This window comes from Loxodonta africana, chromosome 12, assembly GCF_030014295.1.
Source record: "Loxodonta africana isolate mLoxAfr1 chromosome 12, mLoxAfr1.hap2, whole genome shotgun sequence".
NCBI classification, from domain to species: Eukaryota; Metazoa; Chordata; class Mammalia; order Proboscidea; family Elephantidae; genus Loxodonta; species Loxodonta africana.
In genome coordinates this window covers 29,511,565-29,527,546 of record NC_087353.1, presented here as the reverse complement: position 1 = coordinate 29,527,546, position 15,982 = coordinate 29,511,565, and the positions used below count along the sequence as shown (strand labels likewise).

At 43.0% G+C, this 15,982-nt stretch overlaps 1 protein-coding gene across 1 annotated transcript in view; it reads right to left on the bottom strand.

Moving 5' to 3' along the window:
* Positions 1–3,707: 3,707 nt before the first annotated feature.
* The window catches only part of VSNL1 (visinin like 1), a 143,876-nt gene continuing 131,601 nt past the window's right edge, over positions 3,708–15,982 (bottom strand). The window contains exons 3-4 of the mRNA XM_003411895.3: positions 14,639–14,854; positions 3,708–4,547 (exon numbers count right to left, since the gene is read on the bottom strand). Of these exons, the coding sequence (XP_003411943.1) occupies positions 4,350–4,547; positions 14,639–14,854 (414 nt within the window). The 3' untranslated portion in view covers positions 3,708–4,349. The remainder of the gene's footprint in view (positions 4,548–14,638; positions 14,855–15,982) is intronic.

Genomic DNA, 15,982 nt, shown 5'->3' with positions numbered 1-15,982 from the left:
GTGGAATGTTTGGCAACACTGTCATCTGTTGTAATATGAAAAATAGGATATGTAACTAATGAACTAGGTGATCTAGCCAAGGATATTTCTAGGTAGAATATAAAAGATATCTGGATTTTTCTTGCTGCCTATGACAAAATTTGAGAGGGGAGAGATAAGCTAAAGAACAGTTAAATATAAAGGAGCTGGGACTGTTTCTCATTCCCAGACTCTCTTCCAAATGGCAAATGATTTTCAAATTAAGAAATGGCTTCACTGCAAAAATCAAATCCAGGGAAAGATTTAAGGGGGCACTCTTAGACCCTTTCACACAGATAAAAGGCCTTCTTCTAAGAGTGTACCTTTCAGGTCTTCTTCATTAAATAATAGGACTTCTAAAAATATTAGAGATGTTGTTTGACATCAATCTCACAAAATCTTTTCTAATAGAGGGGATTTATAAGTTGATACATAAGAAACCCACAAGGTTTTTGAAAGAATTATATCAGCTTAGGCTGAAAGAGCCAGAGACAGTACAAAATGAAAAGAAGCCTTTGTACCCCTAAGCTTTTATGGGCAGGTGGTAAGCTGAGAAAACTACTCAGCTGTAAATGCAGACTACTTTTATTAACTAAAAAAAGGAAGGATGAAAACAATAGCACAAAAGACATAACCAAGAGGCATGGAGAACAGTGCCCAGAGAGTAGCCCTGATCAACAAACTTACAAGATGTACCTGACTGGATTTCAGAATTGCTCTGGACTAGGAACTGCTGTGTGGTTTCCATTTCTACCCTTTTTATCTGTTACAGTTATCCTATGCTTGTCCTATAATTGTATTTTGGGTCTGAGTGGCAGAGAGATAAATTGCCCCTTTGTTTCCCAGGCCTGTGAATCAAGAAACATAGTACTCAATGTACTATACTCAAGGAACCATATCTGAGGAACCTTTAGATGAGTTCTTGAACCTCAAGTCCTACACTAAAGCCACAACGGTATAAGTCTTCTGCAGTTTCTTGGGAGGTGGTGAGTGTATTTTGCATGTGTAAGGGATGTGAATTGTGGCCACAGGGCAGACTGTGACAGATTGTGCTTTCCAAAGATGGTAGCAACAATATCTTCCATGCTACATGTTCTTTCTAGACCCTTACCACACCCCATCAAGAGATGGAGTATAACTCCCCTCTTTAATAAGAATGGGCTTGTGACTAACAGAATGCTGTGGAAGTGATACTTCATGACTTCTGAGGTTAAATCAGAAGAGGTGATGAAACTTCCAACTTCTGTGCAGGAATACTTGTGCTGGAATCCTGAACCACCATGTAAGTAATAGGACTGCTCTGAGGCCACCATACTGTGAGGAACAAAATAGCCCATATGGAGAAGTCCTGAGACTACAAGAAGAAAGAGATATGCTCAATTTGCCCCCAGCTGCTGCAGGCTTCTGTTTCAGCTCCACCTATCATCTGACTGCATAAAAGACCACAAGCCAGAATCATACAGGGGAGCCCTTCTCAAATGCATGTCCCATAGAATCCGTGAGAAATAATAGAAGGATTGCTGTTATTTTAAATCTCTAAGTTTTGAGGGCAGGTTGTTAGGGAGCAATAGTAATTGGACCACTCTCATTCACACCTACCCCCAAGAAAACCATTGTGTGATGCTTCTTTTTGTTTGGTGTCCTTGTAAAACGTGTTTGTTTGTCTTGTGAGAATGTATTTTCCTTTCTATATATTATACTGTGCAGTAGATCTCATTGTTTCCTTTTTTCCCCATTCAGCAATTTAAAAATATGTCCATGTCACTGTGTGTACATCAATCTGTTGCTTCCAGCTGATGTGTCATATGCCTGAGGATGCATCCATGTATTTTACTTTCCTGTTTCTCTAATGATAAACCATGAGATTGATTCTAATACCTACAAGTACCAAGAGCTGCCGTGGACATCTTGGAGCATGTCCCTGATGATCCCCTATGGCTTTTTTGGGGGCAACGTACCCAGGGGTGGAAACGCTGGGCTAGAGGGCATATGTATACTTATTTTAACTAATTACTGGATTGCTCTCTAGGATCCCTGCTCCATTCTACACTACCAGAGCAATGAGGACTGAAACAAGATGTTCAATTGCTGGCCTAATTTCTACATTTTATTTATAAAAAGAACCGGTGAGTTGGCTGGCAGGTTTGTTTTCCATAAGTACCCCCAAATATCTACATGATTTATTTCCTTCAAGCCTTTCCTCAAGTGTCACTTACCACCCTGTTGCCATTGCTGTATCCTCTCACTCTCCACCCCTTAATTGCTGTGCTTTCCTTCATAGTTCTTACAATTTAATATTTTTTGTGTATTTGTGTACTATCTGCCTCCCCCCAACAAGAGTGTTGTTGGGCACATAGTAAGCGATCAATGAAGACTTGTTATGAATGAAATGATCAGAGCCTGATTTAACTGTATGCCATTCTGAAGAGGCTCCCAAGTCTTCTCCTCCCCACCACCCCTTCACTTAGTGGACGGATAGAGCGTTGGGAGGCCTGAACCTCCCTGATCTCTCCTTCCCTGCATTTTGGATCTTGCCATCATGTAAACTCGCCAAGCACAGGGTCAAAAGGCACCAAGATATTCTATTAGCACATTGGGCTGTGGTGTCTGGGATCAGAATTTTGGTTCTGTCAGTGTTTCAGGTACCATTGGTGCCTTAAGTGCTTGTAGAGAAGTTTGCTTGGTCATGGTTTCTTGTTGAATGGATGAATGGAATCAATAGGCCCTGGCCTCTGGTCTCATGTAATGATCCAAACACAGACAAAGGAGGAGTATTTAGGAAAAAAGAATCACTCAATAAAAAGTACTTGAATGTATAATACAGCACCTCTGTTGTCTGATAAAATACTTACTAGCCACATGTGGCAATTTAAATTAATTAAAATTAAATTAAAAAGTCAGTTCCTCAGTCACAGTAGCCACATTTGGAATACTCAGTAGTCACATGAGGCTACTGGTCAGTGCAGACACAGAACGTTTCCATTATTGCAGAAAGTTCTATTAGACGACACTGTATAAAGAGTCTGAGCTTCCCCAGCTATTTTATGAAAATGCAAACCTGCTTTTAGAGTTCTTGATAGGATGAATCTCTTTTGCTTTCTTTCCTTAAGGACAAAAGGGCCAGAGCTTTGTTCCCTCATTAAAAATAGCAACTAATACACTTGATTTGGGCAGACAGAGGAGGTCTTTCCTACTGGCTTCTTCTGGAGGATGCTTCTCAGCCTCCTAAATGGCGTCCTCCACAGAGCTGTGTCGGATATAACGTGTTGTTAGCACCAAAGTAACTCAGAGATACAAGCTACACTGTCTTCTAATGAGCATTTTTTGAGGATGAGTAAGTCTTATATTTATTTAAACTTCACAGGCCATGTTTACTGTCTGTCTTTCGAGGGCCAGATTGGAGGCCCAGAAAGTTGCTTTATTCCTTTTCATTGTCATTCATCCTTCAAATTCCAAAGTTGTGTGCTTAAGGATAGATTTAGTAAGTTGTTAAAAGCAACCCTTGATAATTATGAACATCTGTTTCAAATGTAAAATTATAAGAATTGGGGGGAAATATCAAATGTTTTAAATTTATTTGGGCTATCTATTGCAACCTCTTTGGGAGCCTTTGAAAATTCAAGCAGAAATCAATACACTTCCATCTTACTTTTTTTTTTTTTACTTCCAATAAATAATATCTGTGTATATATAGATAGATAGATTTAATTAAGGAGTCATTTTAGCAGGGCTTTTAAGTTTTACACTGCATTCACTCAACAGCTCTTTCCAGATTGGTAGGATGCAAATGAGGTAAGAATTAAGGCAAACCTAAAATGCATGCAAATGTACATTTGTATTCACGGCTAATACAAGCTCCTGTGTGTGGACCAGACACAGGAGCCAACGGCCCCTCTGCCTCTCTGTCCACTGCTATTTTACAGGAGAATGGTGACACAGTTTATAATTAAGTTACAATACCGTGGGGTCTCAGTGCCACTAACATTATGTAATCAAGGAGACACGAGCATTAGCAAAACATGAACAAGAAATCATATAACTCTTTGCAGCACGTTTCTGTCCAGGCTTTGGATGAAGAGGGTTTTTTATGAAATGATGTTACACGTATCACATTGTGGCAGGTTTTTTGTTTGTTTTATAACATATGCTTTTAAAATTCATTAGCAAATGACATTCTCATGCACACAAGTGTTTCAAACACAAGAAGCAAGTCCATTTATAGGTAGTCCAAGCAATATTGTGTGTGTGTGTGTATGTGTGTGTATGTGTGTGAATAGCTGCAGACTGAATGGAACATTGAGACTTGTGCAGTCCATAGCGTTGGCATCAGCTCATTTCTGAATGTCACACTGCAGAAGTAATACAATGGAAGGGTCGCTCTTTGCAGCTTCTTTGAATTCATCCAGTGTAATTTGGTCATCTTTGTTCTTATCCATCTTGCTGAAAATCTTGTCTACCCGCTGCTCAGGCGTGAGGCCATCCTCATTCATTTTCATCATGATCACAGTGCCCACCATTTTGTAGATAGCCTTGGGAAAAAGAACATTATAGACAGTATTATCAGAAACCCAGCAGGACAGAGAACTCTTCTTGCTTCCCCTTCATGTGACTGGATCCTGTTCATCCTACAAGCCTCATCATACACGGCACCTCGGAGAGGGCTTCCCGCTGTCCAGAGGAGGGTCACTGTGCTGCAAGTCCCCATAGCACCTCCCCATCAAAAGACATCTCACACTTTATTAGAATAACCAGTTTGTCGTTCCCAGCAGACAGTGTGTCTTACAAAGCTAGGAACCATATGTCTTTTGCTCACCCCTATAACTTCAGGGTTAGGCACAGTACCCAGCATATAGTAGGCCTTCAGTAAATATCAACTGAATGGAAAAAAAAATCAATTGAACTTGCTAGAATGTGGTATGTGGGTGGTGGAGAAAGGAGGCAGGGTCACATGAGGTATTGATTGATGCAGGTGGAGAAAGGGAAGCAAGAAGCAGACCATCCAGTTCTCCTGTGGTATGAAAAAGGATTTAAATTTATTTTGAAGGACTCCTTAAGTGGTTTTAAATAAGAGAGTGATAAACTAAAATGTATTCGAGTCTTGTGACCAATTTAGATATACAGGTTTCTGGCCGGAGGAAGTGGGTAGAAAGCAGAGCTCTGTGGCGAACAGATTTAGGGAGAAAATGATGAGTTCCGTTTTGAACTTTCAGAGTTTGCAGTGCAGATGATAGTCAAAAACCGCTTTAAAAGAAGTAGACTATTGAAATTTCTAATTTTGTGGGCAACTGGCAGACGGGGTCCAGATTAGCCTAGTAACCAGAGTAGTGTAAGGAGGGAAAAGCAGAAACTGCACATAGTAGCTGGAACTTAGTAAAAGGGACAAATGGGGCATCTGTAAGTAAACTGCCCCTCTCACCATGTCCCTTAAAAGATAAAATTAAAAGGAATTAAATGAGACAATGGATATAAAGACAGCCAGTAATAGAAACACACTATTAGGTCAAGGCCCATCCTGGACCTTATCAAGCAACTCAGACAACGCCAGGGTCTCATTAACCATACCTGAATCCTCTGGATAACGCAAACGGTTAAGACACTTGGCTGCTAACTGAAAGGTTCAGTTCACACAGAGGCACCTTGGAAGAAAGGCCTGCTAATCTACTTCCAAAAAATCAGCGATTAAAAACCCTACGAAACACAGTTCTACTCTGACACACACGGGGTTACTGTAAGAATTGACTCAACAGCAACTGGCATGATGCAGCCCTGCAATTTGGACCTTGAATATGACAACCAAGAAAAGATGTTCCAGATGCAGCCTATTACACTTAACACCAACATAGGCCATGTTGCTGTTGCTGTTAGATGCCATCGAGTCGATCCTGACTCAGCGATCCTATATACAACAGAACAAAACAGTACCAAATCCTGTGCCATCCTCAAAATCCTTGCTATATTTGAGCTCATTGTTGCAGCCACTGTGTCAGTCCATATCCCTGAGACTCTTCCTCTTTGTCACTGACCGTCTACCAAGCCTGATGTCGTCCTCCAGGGAATGGTCCCTCCTGACAGTATGTCCAAAGTACATGAGACAGGCTCCCCATCCTCCCTTCTAAGGAGCATTCTGACTGTACTTCCAAGACAGATTTGTTCATTCTTCTGGAGTCCATGGCATATTTAACATTCTTTGCCAACACCATAATTTAAAGGCAATCAATTTTTCTTCAGTCTTCCTTATTCATTGTCCAGGTTTCACATGCATATGAGATGATTGAAAATACCATGGCTTGAGTCAGGTGCACTTTAGTCCTCAAAGTGACATCTTTGTTTTTTAACACTTTAAAGAGGTCTCTTGTAGCAGATTTGCCCAATGCAATGCGTTGTTTGATTTCTTGTCTGCTGCTTCCAAGGGCATTGATTGTGGATCCAAGTAAAGTGAAATCCTTGGCAACTTGAATATTTCTCCATTTATCATGATGTTGCTTTTTGGTTCAGTTGTAAGGATTTTTATTTTCTTTACATTGAGGTGTAATCCATACTGAAGGCTGTAGTCTTTGATTTCATCAATAAGTACTTAGTCATCTTCACCTTCAGCAAGCAAGGTTGTGTCGTCTGCTTATTGCAGGTTGTTAATGAGTCTTCCTCCAATCCTGAAGACACGTACTTCTTCATATAGTTCATCTTCTTGGATTTGTTGCTGAACATACAGATTGAATAAGTTTGGTGAAAGGATACAACTCTGATGCACGCTTTTCCTGATTTTAAGCCATGCAGTATCCCCTTGTTCTGTTGGAATGACTGCCTCTTGGTCTATATGTAGTTTCCACATCAGCACAATTAAGTGTTCCGAAATTCCCATTCTTCCCAATGTGATCATAATTTGTGATGATTCAATCAAATGCCTTTGCATAGTCAATAAAACTCAGGTAAACATCTTCCTGGTATTCTCTGCTTTCAGCCAAGATCCACCTAATATCAGCAATGATATTCCATGTCCTCTCCTGAATCCAGCTTGAATTCCTGGAAGTTCCCCGTCAATGTAATGCTGCAACTGCTTTTGAATGATCTTCAGCAAAATTTTACTTGTGTGTGATATGAATGATATTATTTGATAACTTCTGCATTCTCTTGGATCAGCTTTCTTTGGAATGGGCATAAATATGGATCTCTTCCAGTCCACTGGCCACATAGCCATCTTCCAAATTTCTTGGCGTAGACAAGTGAGTGCTTCCAGCGCTGCATCCATTCCCGGATCCTTGTTTTTCACCAATGCCTTCAGTGCAGCTTGCATTTCTTTCTTCAGTACCACTGATTCTTTATCATATGCTACCTCCTGAAATGGCTGAAGGTCAACCAATTATTTTTGGTACAGTGACTGTATATTCCTTCCATCTTCTTTTCATGCTCTGTGTTCAATATTTTGCCCGTAGAATCTTTCAGTATTGCAACTTGAGGCTTGAATTTTTTCTTCAGTTATTTCAGCTTGAGAAATACTGAGTTTGTGCTTCCCTTTTGGTTTTCTAACTCGAGGTCTTTGCACATTTCCTTATAATACTTTGTCTTCTCAAGTTGCCCTTTGAAATCTTCTGTTCGGCTCTTTACTTCATCATTTCTTCCGTTCACTTTAGCTACTCTACATTCAGGAGCAAGTTTCAGAGTCTTCTGACATCCGTTTTGGCCTTTTCTTTCTTTCCTGTCTTTTTAATGACCTTTTGCATTCTTCATGTATAATGTCCTTGATGACATCCACAACTCGTCTGGTCTTCTTCAGTCATTAGTGTTCAATGAGTCAAATCTATTTTTGAGACGATCTCTAAATTCAGGTGGGATATATTCAAGGTTGTACTTTGGCACTCATAGACTTGTTTTAATTTTCTTCAGCTTCAATTTAAACTTGCACAAGAGCGACTGATGTTATGTTCTGCAGTCGGCCCCTGGCTTTGTTCTGACGGATGATAATGAGGTTCCCCATGGTCTCTTTGCATAAATGCAGTCAATTTGATTCATGTGTAGTCCATCCAGCCAGGTCCATCTGTATAGTCACTGTTTATGTTGTTGAAAAAAGGTATTTGCAATGAATAAGTCGTTGGTCTTGCCAAATTCTATCATGCAGTCTCTGGCGTCCTTTCTATCACCAAGGCCGTATTTTCCAACTACTGATTCTTCTTTTTTGTTTCCAGCTTTTGCATTCCAATCACCAGTTTGGAATGCAATTATCAATGCATCCTGATTGCATGTTTGATCATTTTCAGACTGCAGAAGTTGGTTAAAATCTTCACTTTCTTCATCTTTGGCCTTAGTGGTTGGTGGGTAAATTTGAGTAATAGTTGTATTAACTGGTCTTCCTTGTAGGTGTATGGATATTATGCTATTACTGACAGCATTATACTTCAGGATAGATCTTGAAGTGTTCTTTTTTACGATGAATGCTATGCCATTTCTCTTCAATTTGTCATTCCTGGCATAACAGACCATATGCTTTCCCAATTCAAAATGGCCAATACCAGTCCATTTCAGCTCTCTAATGCCTAGGATATTGACCTTTATGTGTTCCATTTCATTTTTGACGACTTCCAGATTTTCCTAGATTCATACTTTGTACATTCCACGTTCCAATTATTAATGGATGTTTGCAGCTGTTCTCATTTTGAGTCATGCCACATCAACAAATGAAGGTCCTGAAAGCTTTACTCCCTCCATGTCATTAAGGTCGACTCTGCTTTGAGGAGGGGAGCCCTGGTGACACAGTGGTTAAGTGTTGGGCTGCTAATCAAAAGGTAAGCAGTTTGAATCCACCTGCCACTCCTTAGAAACCCCATGGGGCAAGTTCTACTGTGTCCTATAGGGTTGCTATGAGTCAGAATCAACTTGATGGCAATGGGTTTTTTTGGGGGGGAGGGGTTGAGGAGGCAGCTGTTCCCCAGTTGTATTTTGAGTGCCTTCCAACCTGAGGGGCTCATCTTCTGGCACTGTATCAGACAATGTTGACACAGTCCATTGACTTGTCAAACTCAGAAGTAAATATGACCATGCTCCCCAAAGAATCTAAGAAATCCCTCTAGGCACATATGCTTTATGGGACATTCCTAGCATGTATAAAAATATTTAGGATTAGCTTCTCTGAAAACGGGATATGTTATTGCACATGCTTTCCTAAGATGAAGTAAGCCTCAAGTATTCTCTCATTCATACTAGAACTTGAGGACTCATTATGCCTGTGCTCAGCACTTCAGGTCAGACACACCATTTTGTCCCTGAGGGGTCAATGGTGCAGGTAGGAAAATGACACACAAAGAGGAGGAAACAAGTCCCTGTGGCTCTCTATATCAAAATGTCCCAAAATGTCCCTTCCCCCTTTGCCTGGTGAGATTTGACTCATCCTTTGAGACAGCTCAGGTCTCACTTCTCCAGAAAGACCTCCCTCAGTGGAGTTATGTGGATCTTCACTGTTCTTTCCTCCACATGATCCCTCCCCATCATCAGTATTGTCATTGCTTGTTTACTCATCCGGACACTGCTCTTTCTTGTCGGTGAGCTTCCCTAGGGAAGGCACTTGAGGCTTTTCATCTATGTCTCCCACCACCTTGCAAGCAGGAGGCTGGCACCTAGAGAATGCCTCAGTACAAGCTATAGGAGTTTAAAGGGGGTGGAGAAGTGTGGGGTGAAATGGGCAGGGAAGGCTCCTTGCATGAGGAGAGATAACCTGGGTTTTGAAGGTTATGAGGATTTGAACAGGGACAGAGTCATGAAGGACATTCCAGGTGACAAGAATGATATGAGCATAAGTGCCCAGTTGTGGATGTGCACTGGTGAGGAGCCATTGGAGGGACAGTGATTGTTGGAGCAGAGGAGAGATACAAGAGCTGTTGCAAGTTGGGTCAGATGGCTGTGCCTGGCACATGGTATCTGCTCTGTAAAGATGTATCGATTGAACGAATGAGATGCCATTGCAGGTTTTAAACGTGGGGTTGACAATGACAGTTTCACTTCAAGAACATTGATCTGTTGGCCATGAACAAGGTGGCTCAGCAAAGAGGAACCTGGAGGCAGGAAAATATGTAATGGTGCAGGTAAGAAGGGCCAGTACCTGGTGAAAATAATGGAGTTGGAGATGGGGAAACTATACCAAGAAGGAGCACAAAGGAAAAGGGAACAAAACCTGGGGACAGGCTGATTAGCTGGAGAGAAGCTGAGAGTTGAGTGAATGATGTTTCTAAGGGAAGATGTCTGGAGAGAATAAAACAGAAGCTAGAAGACAAAGCCCTGAGGAATAGCTAGTATTTGAGCATTTACTATGTGAGAGGAAATGTACTACTAAGTACTACTTTATAGACTATCTCATTTCATCATTACCACAGACTTGTGGGATAGGTATTTACTATCCTTATTTTTTCATGAAAACATGAAGGCTTCAGTGCTCAAAGTCACAGGGCCAGGAAATGGCAGTGCCAGAGCCTGACTCTTAATGCTCCCCTTACTCCTACCCCCAGTCATGGCAGACTGACTGGTACAGGACTTGCCTTCCCTGTGCAAACTGGGACACTGGACAAAAATGAAAGAACAGCTGTTTTCAGACTTCACAGCAGGAGCACAGCACTTCCCTGAGAGAAGGGAATACCTCAGCTTTCAGCCTCCAGCATGGGGAGGGTGGTCCCAGCAGAGCACAGTGGCCTCGCCAACTTGAAGAGACAAAAATCAAAGTCTGGAAAGGCTGAGTTAGCTAGAATCAGCAGGGCAGAGTACCAGAGAGGACTGGGCTATATAGAGAAAGAGTTCTAGAAACCTGCTTGGAGTCTCCTTGAGTCTTTGGCTGAAGGCTGGGCTGTGCATGTATGGTTGAAGCTCCATAGGGGAGTCACTGAACAATAAGCTGGAAAATTCCTGGAGCTCACACAGGTAAGACACATTCTAGTCCAGTTCAGCTAGAACGGGAGATTCCATTACCTGGGGTATTCATAGTAGGACAGTTGCCCTGTTTCTCTTTTCCTTATTAAAGCAAAGCTCCTTGAAAGAGTTTTCTACACTCACTGTCTCTGGTTCCTCCACTCCCATTCTCTTGAGCTGCTCCAATTAGAATTTTGCACCCACCACTCCACTGGAAGGAGTCCTGAGTGGTGCAAACTGTTAATACATTCGGCTGCTAATCAAAAGTTTGGTGGTTTAAGTCCATCCAGAGGTACCTTGGAAGAAAGTCCTGGAGACCTACTTCTAAAAAATCAGCCATTGAAAGCCATATGGAACACAGTTCTATTCTGAGACAAAAGGGGTCCCCATGAGTCAAAGTCAACTTGATGGCAACTGGCTTATTCCACTGGAACTACACTCTTGGTTCCAATGGCCTCCAGGTTTCCAAATCTAATGGCCAACTATCACTACTAATTTTACTTCCCCTATCAGTAGCATTTGACACGATTACACATTCCTTTTCCCTTGAAACATTTTTTGTCTTTCCCTTCCAGGGCTAGTCTCTCTCTCTCTTTTTACTTTGACCTTATTAACCATTTCTCTCAGTCTCATTTATTGATTCTTCCCCGTGTTCCTGACTTGTAAACATTGCGATGCCCCAGGGCTCAATCCTCTGGAAATGTCTATTTATACTCACTCCTTGGCTCATCTTATCTGCTTTCATTGATTTAAATACCTGAGTAATTTCCAGCACTCACAGGGCTGGGAATCATTCAAGTTCCTACCAGTCGGAATGGAGAGATCTCACTGAACACACAAGGAACTCAATAGAGACCCCAGAATGGTTGCACCTGTGTAATAGGTCTAACTAACCCTAAAGTAAGGCTACTCTAGATGTGGCCCAACAAAGTTTAAAAACAAGTCTCGAAAAGATCAAGCTAAGCCACACACAACTGCCTGCAAAATCAAATCTCAGCACTCTTTAAATGATGACAATAAAATACAGATACTGTAATGTAACATTCACAATGTCCAGGAGTCATTGAAAAAATCATTTGACATGCAATAAGCAGGAAAATGTGACCACCACCAGGTAAACAAATCAGCTAATGAAAGCCTATCATAAGATTGTCTCTATTTAAAAGGAGAAAGGAAAGGAGAGCTAGAAGCAATGGGGAGAAAGTAGAACTAGGTGTATCCTCAAGGATGAGAAAGAAAAAAGCAGTCCCTGTTGGCCAGGAGTGGCCTGATGCTGTCAGGCCCTGGTGTTGCTGTGAGCTGGCCTGGCAATCACAGCTAGGTCTTGGTGTTCTCCCTTTGAACATAAACAATTTCACAGAACATCTGTGACCATGATGGAACAAGACAAAAACAAGACTGCTCCATAGTCTTGTCAACACAAACACAGGACTAAGCCACAAAATACTAACTATCCCCTCCCTGGTATCGTGAGTGACAGTTGATCTTTATTAATTACAGCTTCATCCTTGGTCTAGTCTGCCCTCCTTTTGGACAAGACTTACTGAGATACCCAATCATAGAATTGTTCCCACTCTCTGAAACATACCCAACCAGAGCAAACCCCTGCTTCCTTGACCCTCCCCAAATTAAAACCCTACGCCAATTAAAACCAATTGCCATGGCGACCCCATGTGTGTCAGAGTAGAACTGTGCTCCGTAAGGTTTTCAATTACTGAGTTTTTGAAAGTAGATTGGCAGGCCTTTCTTCAGAAGTGCCTGACTGAAAGGGTGGGCTCAACCTCCAACCTTTCAGTCAGCAACAGAACATGTTCACCATTTGTACTGCCCAGGACTCCTAAGTCACCCTACCAAAGTCCAAATCCTATAATAAGTCCTTTCTAGCACTTTCTTAATCGCCCCACAGTTTCCTCACTGCAATGAGTAATAAATTCAACTTGCTCAACTGCAGGTGTGTTCTTGATGATCTTTAGGTGAGGGACGTTGCCAAGGATTAGAGAGGAGAGTTTTGAGTGGGAGAAATGGCAAGAAGTCAAAGAGGAGAATAATCTTGGAAAAGCCTGTCTTGTAGGAAAGCCACAGAGACCTTGGCAAGAGTCCAGTGGACTGTGGATGATGAACAGAAGATTGCAGAGTGAGAAAGATGAGAAAATGATGGCAGGGGGTAAAGCACACATGCAGAATTTTTATACTGTGTGTTTCTCATAACCTATATGGAATCATACATATAATTGAATGAGGTGAATACAATGGAGAACTAGAATATTAGCTTGTTAGGCATGTTTGAGGGGAGTGGGCATTGATAATAGATGGGAAGAAGCCAAAGGAGGAGAAGAGAATAAAGATCTAAAAGAGAAGGTGTATATGTGAAAGAGAAAGGCTTCAGAAACAGAATGGAGCTGACTGTGTCAGAGGGGCAGGAAGAAGGAAAATGTCACTCTTTCCATCTCTCAGAGGCAGTGGGAAGGTGAGACAGTAGTGTGGTGGATATCTGGGAGATCTGGCTGTTTGGTTTTTTGATTACTTGGGCTTTGGTTACCATTTCTCGCAATTGTCCCCAGTTTTCATTTGAGGATCCACCTATTTAAAAGGAAAAAGGAAAAGAGAGCTAGAGGGAATGGGGAGAAAAAACTAAGTGTACCCTTGAGGATGAGAAAGAAAAGCAGCCTCAGCTCCTGTGGTCTGGATGGGCCTTCATACCAGCTCTGGAGAGGGCTGGAGAGGGAACACCTGGCTCTTGTCTAAAGTGATCAGTTCATTTCTCTCCTTAGGTCACAGTGGCTGGTGCAGTAGTGGTCACACACCCTATGACACCCGATCAAAGGCAAGTCACTGACGTCATTCATCAGCTGTTGAGTGCCTGTAAGATGCCAGGCATTATTCTAGGTTCTGAGGACACAGCAGTGAGCATGCAGAGTTCTTCTCACAAAGCTTTAGTTCTAAAGTATAAGGTAATTTGGGGCAGCAATAAATAAATCTCAGCAAGAGTGTGCTGGGGTGGGGAGTAGGGACGGACACTGTTTTAGATACGGGGTGAGGCAAGGACGACGTCATTGGGAGGTAAGATGTGAGCACACAGCAGAGTGTAGTGAGGGAGTGGACCCTGGGGAGGCCGAGGACGGCATTCTGGGCAGAGGGAGAGTACCGTGTTAGAGGAAAACCAAGAAGGCCCAAGTATCAGTGAGAAGTGTGGACAGGCTGAAGTCATTGCAGTGGGCACAGGAGTCCTGAGATACTTGCAAAAGCACCTGAGAAAGATGCCTGCTCTCTGTGGATGGACTGTGGCCTGGAAGGGAACCTGGGATAAGGAGCTGCTCAGAGCACCTTATGGGCATGAGGAACTGCTCAGAGCATCTAATGGCCACTGAGGGAAAGCTGGTTTAAAGGTGGGAATGATGTACACAGCAGAGCAGAGCTAAGTCAAGAGTCAGAGGAACTGAGTGCTGATATCCTGTGAGCCCTGTAAGCTCTCACCACAGGTGAGAGGCTGATTCAATTGACAGAAAGGGCCCAATGGCTGGGTTCTGACTTCCCAGCACTGCACTGGACTGGGGGGAGCAGAAGTCGGAAAATTCAGGGCTTGGTGCTCAACTATCAGGGCTCACTCCTGACCAGGGAATAAAGGAAGCCACCACAGGCACCAAGGAAGCTGCCGTTTGGGGTTTGCAATTAGTGCCCCACAGCCCAGGTCCAGGCCTCCTACAGAGCCCCCCGTGAGAGAGCGCGCTTGCCTCACCTCAATGATCTCCAGCATCTCCACTCGTGTGATCTTGCCGTCACCGTCCAGGTCGTACATGTTGAAGGCCCAATTCAGTTTCTGCTCAAAGCTGCCCCTGGAGGTGATGGACAGGGCGCAGATGAACTCTCTGAAGTCGATGGTGCCATCCCCATTCTTGTCAAAGGTTCGGAAGGCATGCTGGGCAAACTTGGAGGCATCGCCATATGGGAAGAACTACAAAGCAGAACACACAGATTCAGGTGTCAGGAGGGAAAAGAGTCAGAGGTTATTCTGCTGAGACTCCTGGAAAGAATGACAGTACCTATTTACAGCGTGCAGGCGTGCTCCTCTGCCACTGCTGGTGGGAGTGTGATGGGCTCACCCATGTCCTCACACAGGCACCCACTGTCCTGTGGGTGAAGCTGGTGACACAGGGCTTTGTAGTTAGTGGGGCTTAGGATCCAGTCAGCGAGCACCGACCGATGCCTGGAGTGGACACTCTAGTTTGCAGTTTCCCTGGGCACTCTCTCCCCAAGACAAGGACTCGGGCAGAGAGCAGATTTCTCTCTCCACACAGGATGATGCCACATGAGCTTCGATTCCTTTTAGGTACGAGAATCTAGGTTCTTTGCCGCCAAAGGGGCAGCAGGGACCTGCTTTCTCCCCACCACCAGCCCTTCCAACACGTATTCCTTTCCTCGTATGAGGTTCCAGTTTCTGACTTCTTTTCCAGGGACCTTTTCTTTTGCAGAACTGACATTTGAAATCCATTAAAAATAGAACATGATGGAGCTTATTTTGGGAGATACAAAGAGAATTCTTCATGGAGCCAGTAGTCGCTGTGGGTGCCATAAGAGGTAGAGAATGGAGACAAGAAAGAAAAGGAAGCAGGGACACAGAGAAGGTAGGACCATGGAGAACAACAGGCTGTGGCCTTGGTCTAGGCCAGTCACAGACCGAAGGTGGTTCTGCTATATCATCCTCTGTCTGCCCTAGCAAAGCCAAAGGACTTTTTTTAGGTAAAGGGCAGGAAAAAAAAAAAAAAAAAAAAAAACCTGAAACAAACACAAACCATGTCCTGTTTTAAAGAAGAGAAGGTCTATGTGCCAAGGGTGAACAAATCCAGCAAATACAAGGTCTATAGTGGATTACAAGCATGCTCACTGATATTCCTATTTTTTTGGTACATTTTACCACCTGCTAAGTAGCACGAGCTGGCTGGCCTCCAGATAGGTGGTCTGGTTTGTGGCGCTTCTGGGCAGTCCCCTCATAGGAGCTGTCCACTTCACCTTCCTCACTGAGCATCTTTGCTCTGCCACCTGCTGGGCTTTGCAGAGAGAGAAAGCCCTGCAGCCCACTTCC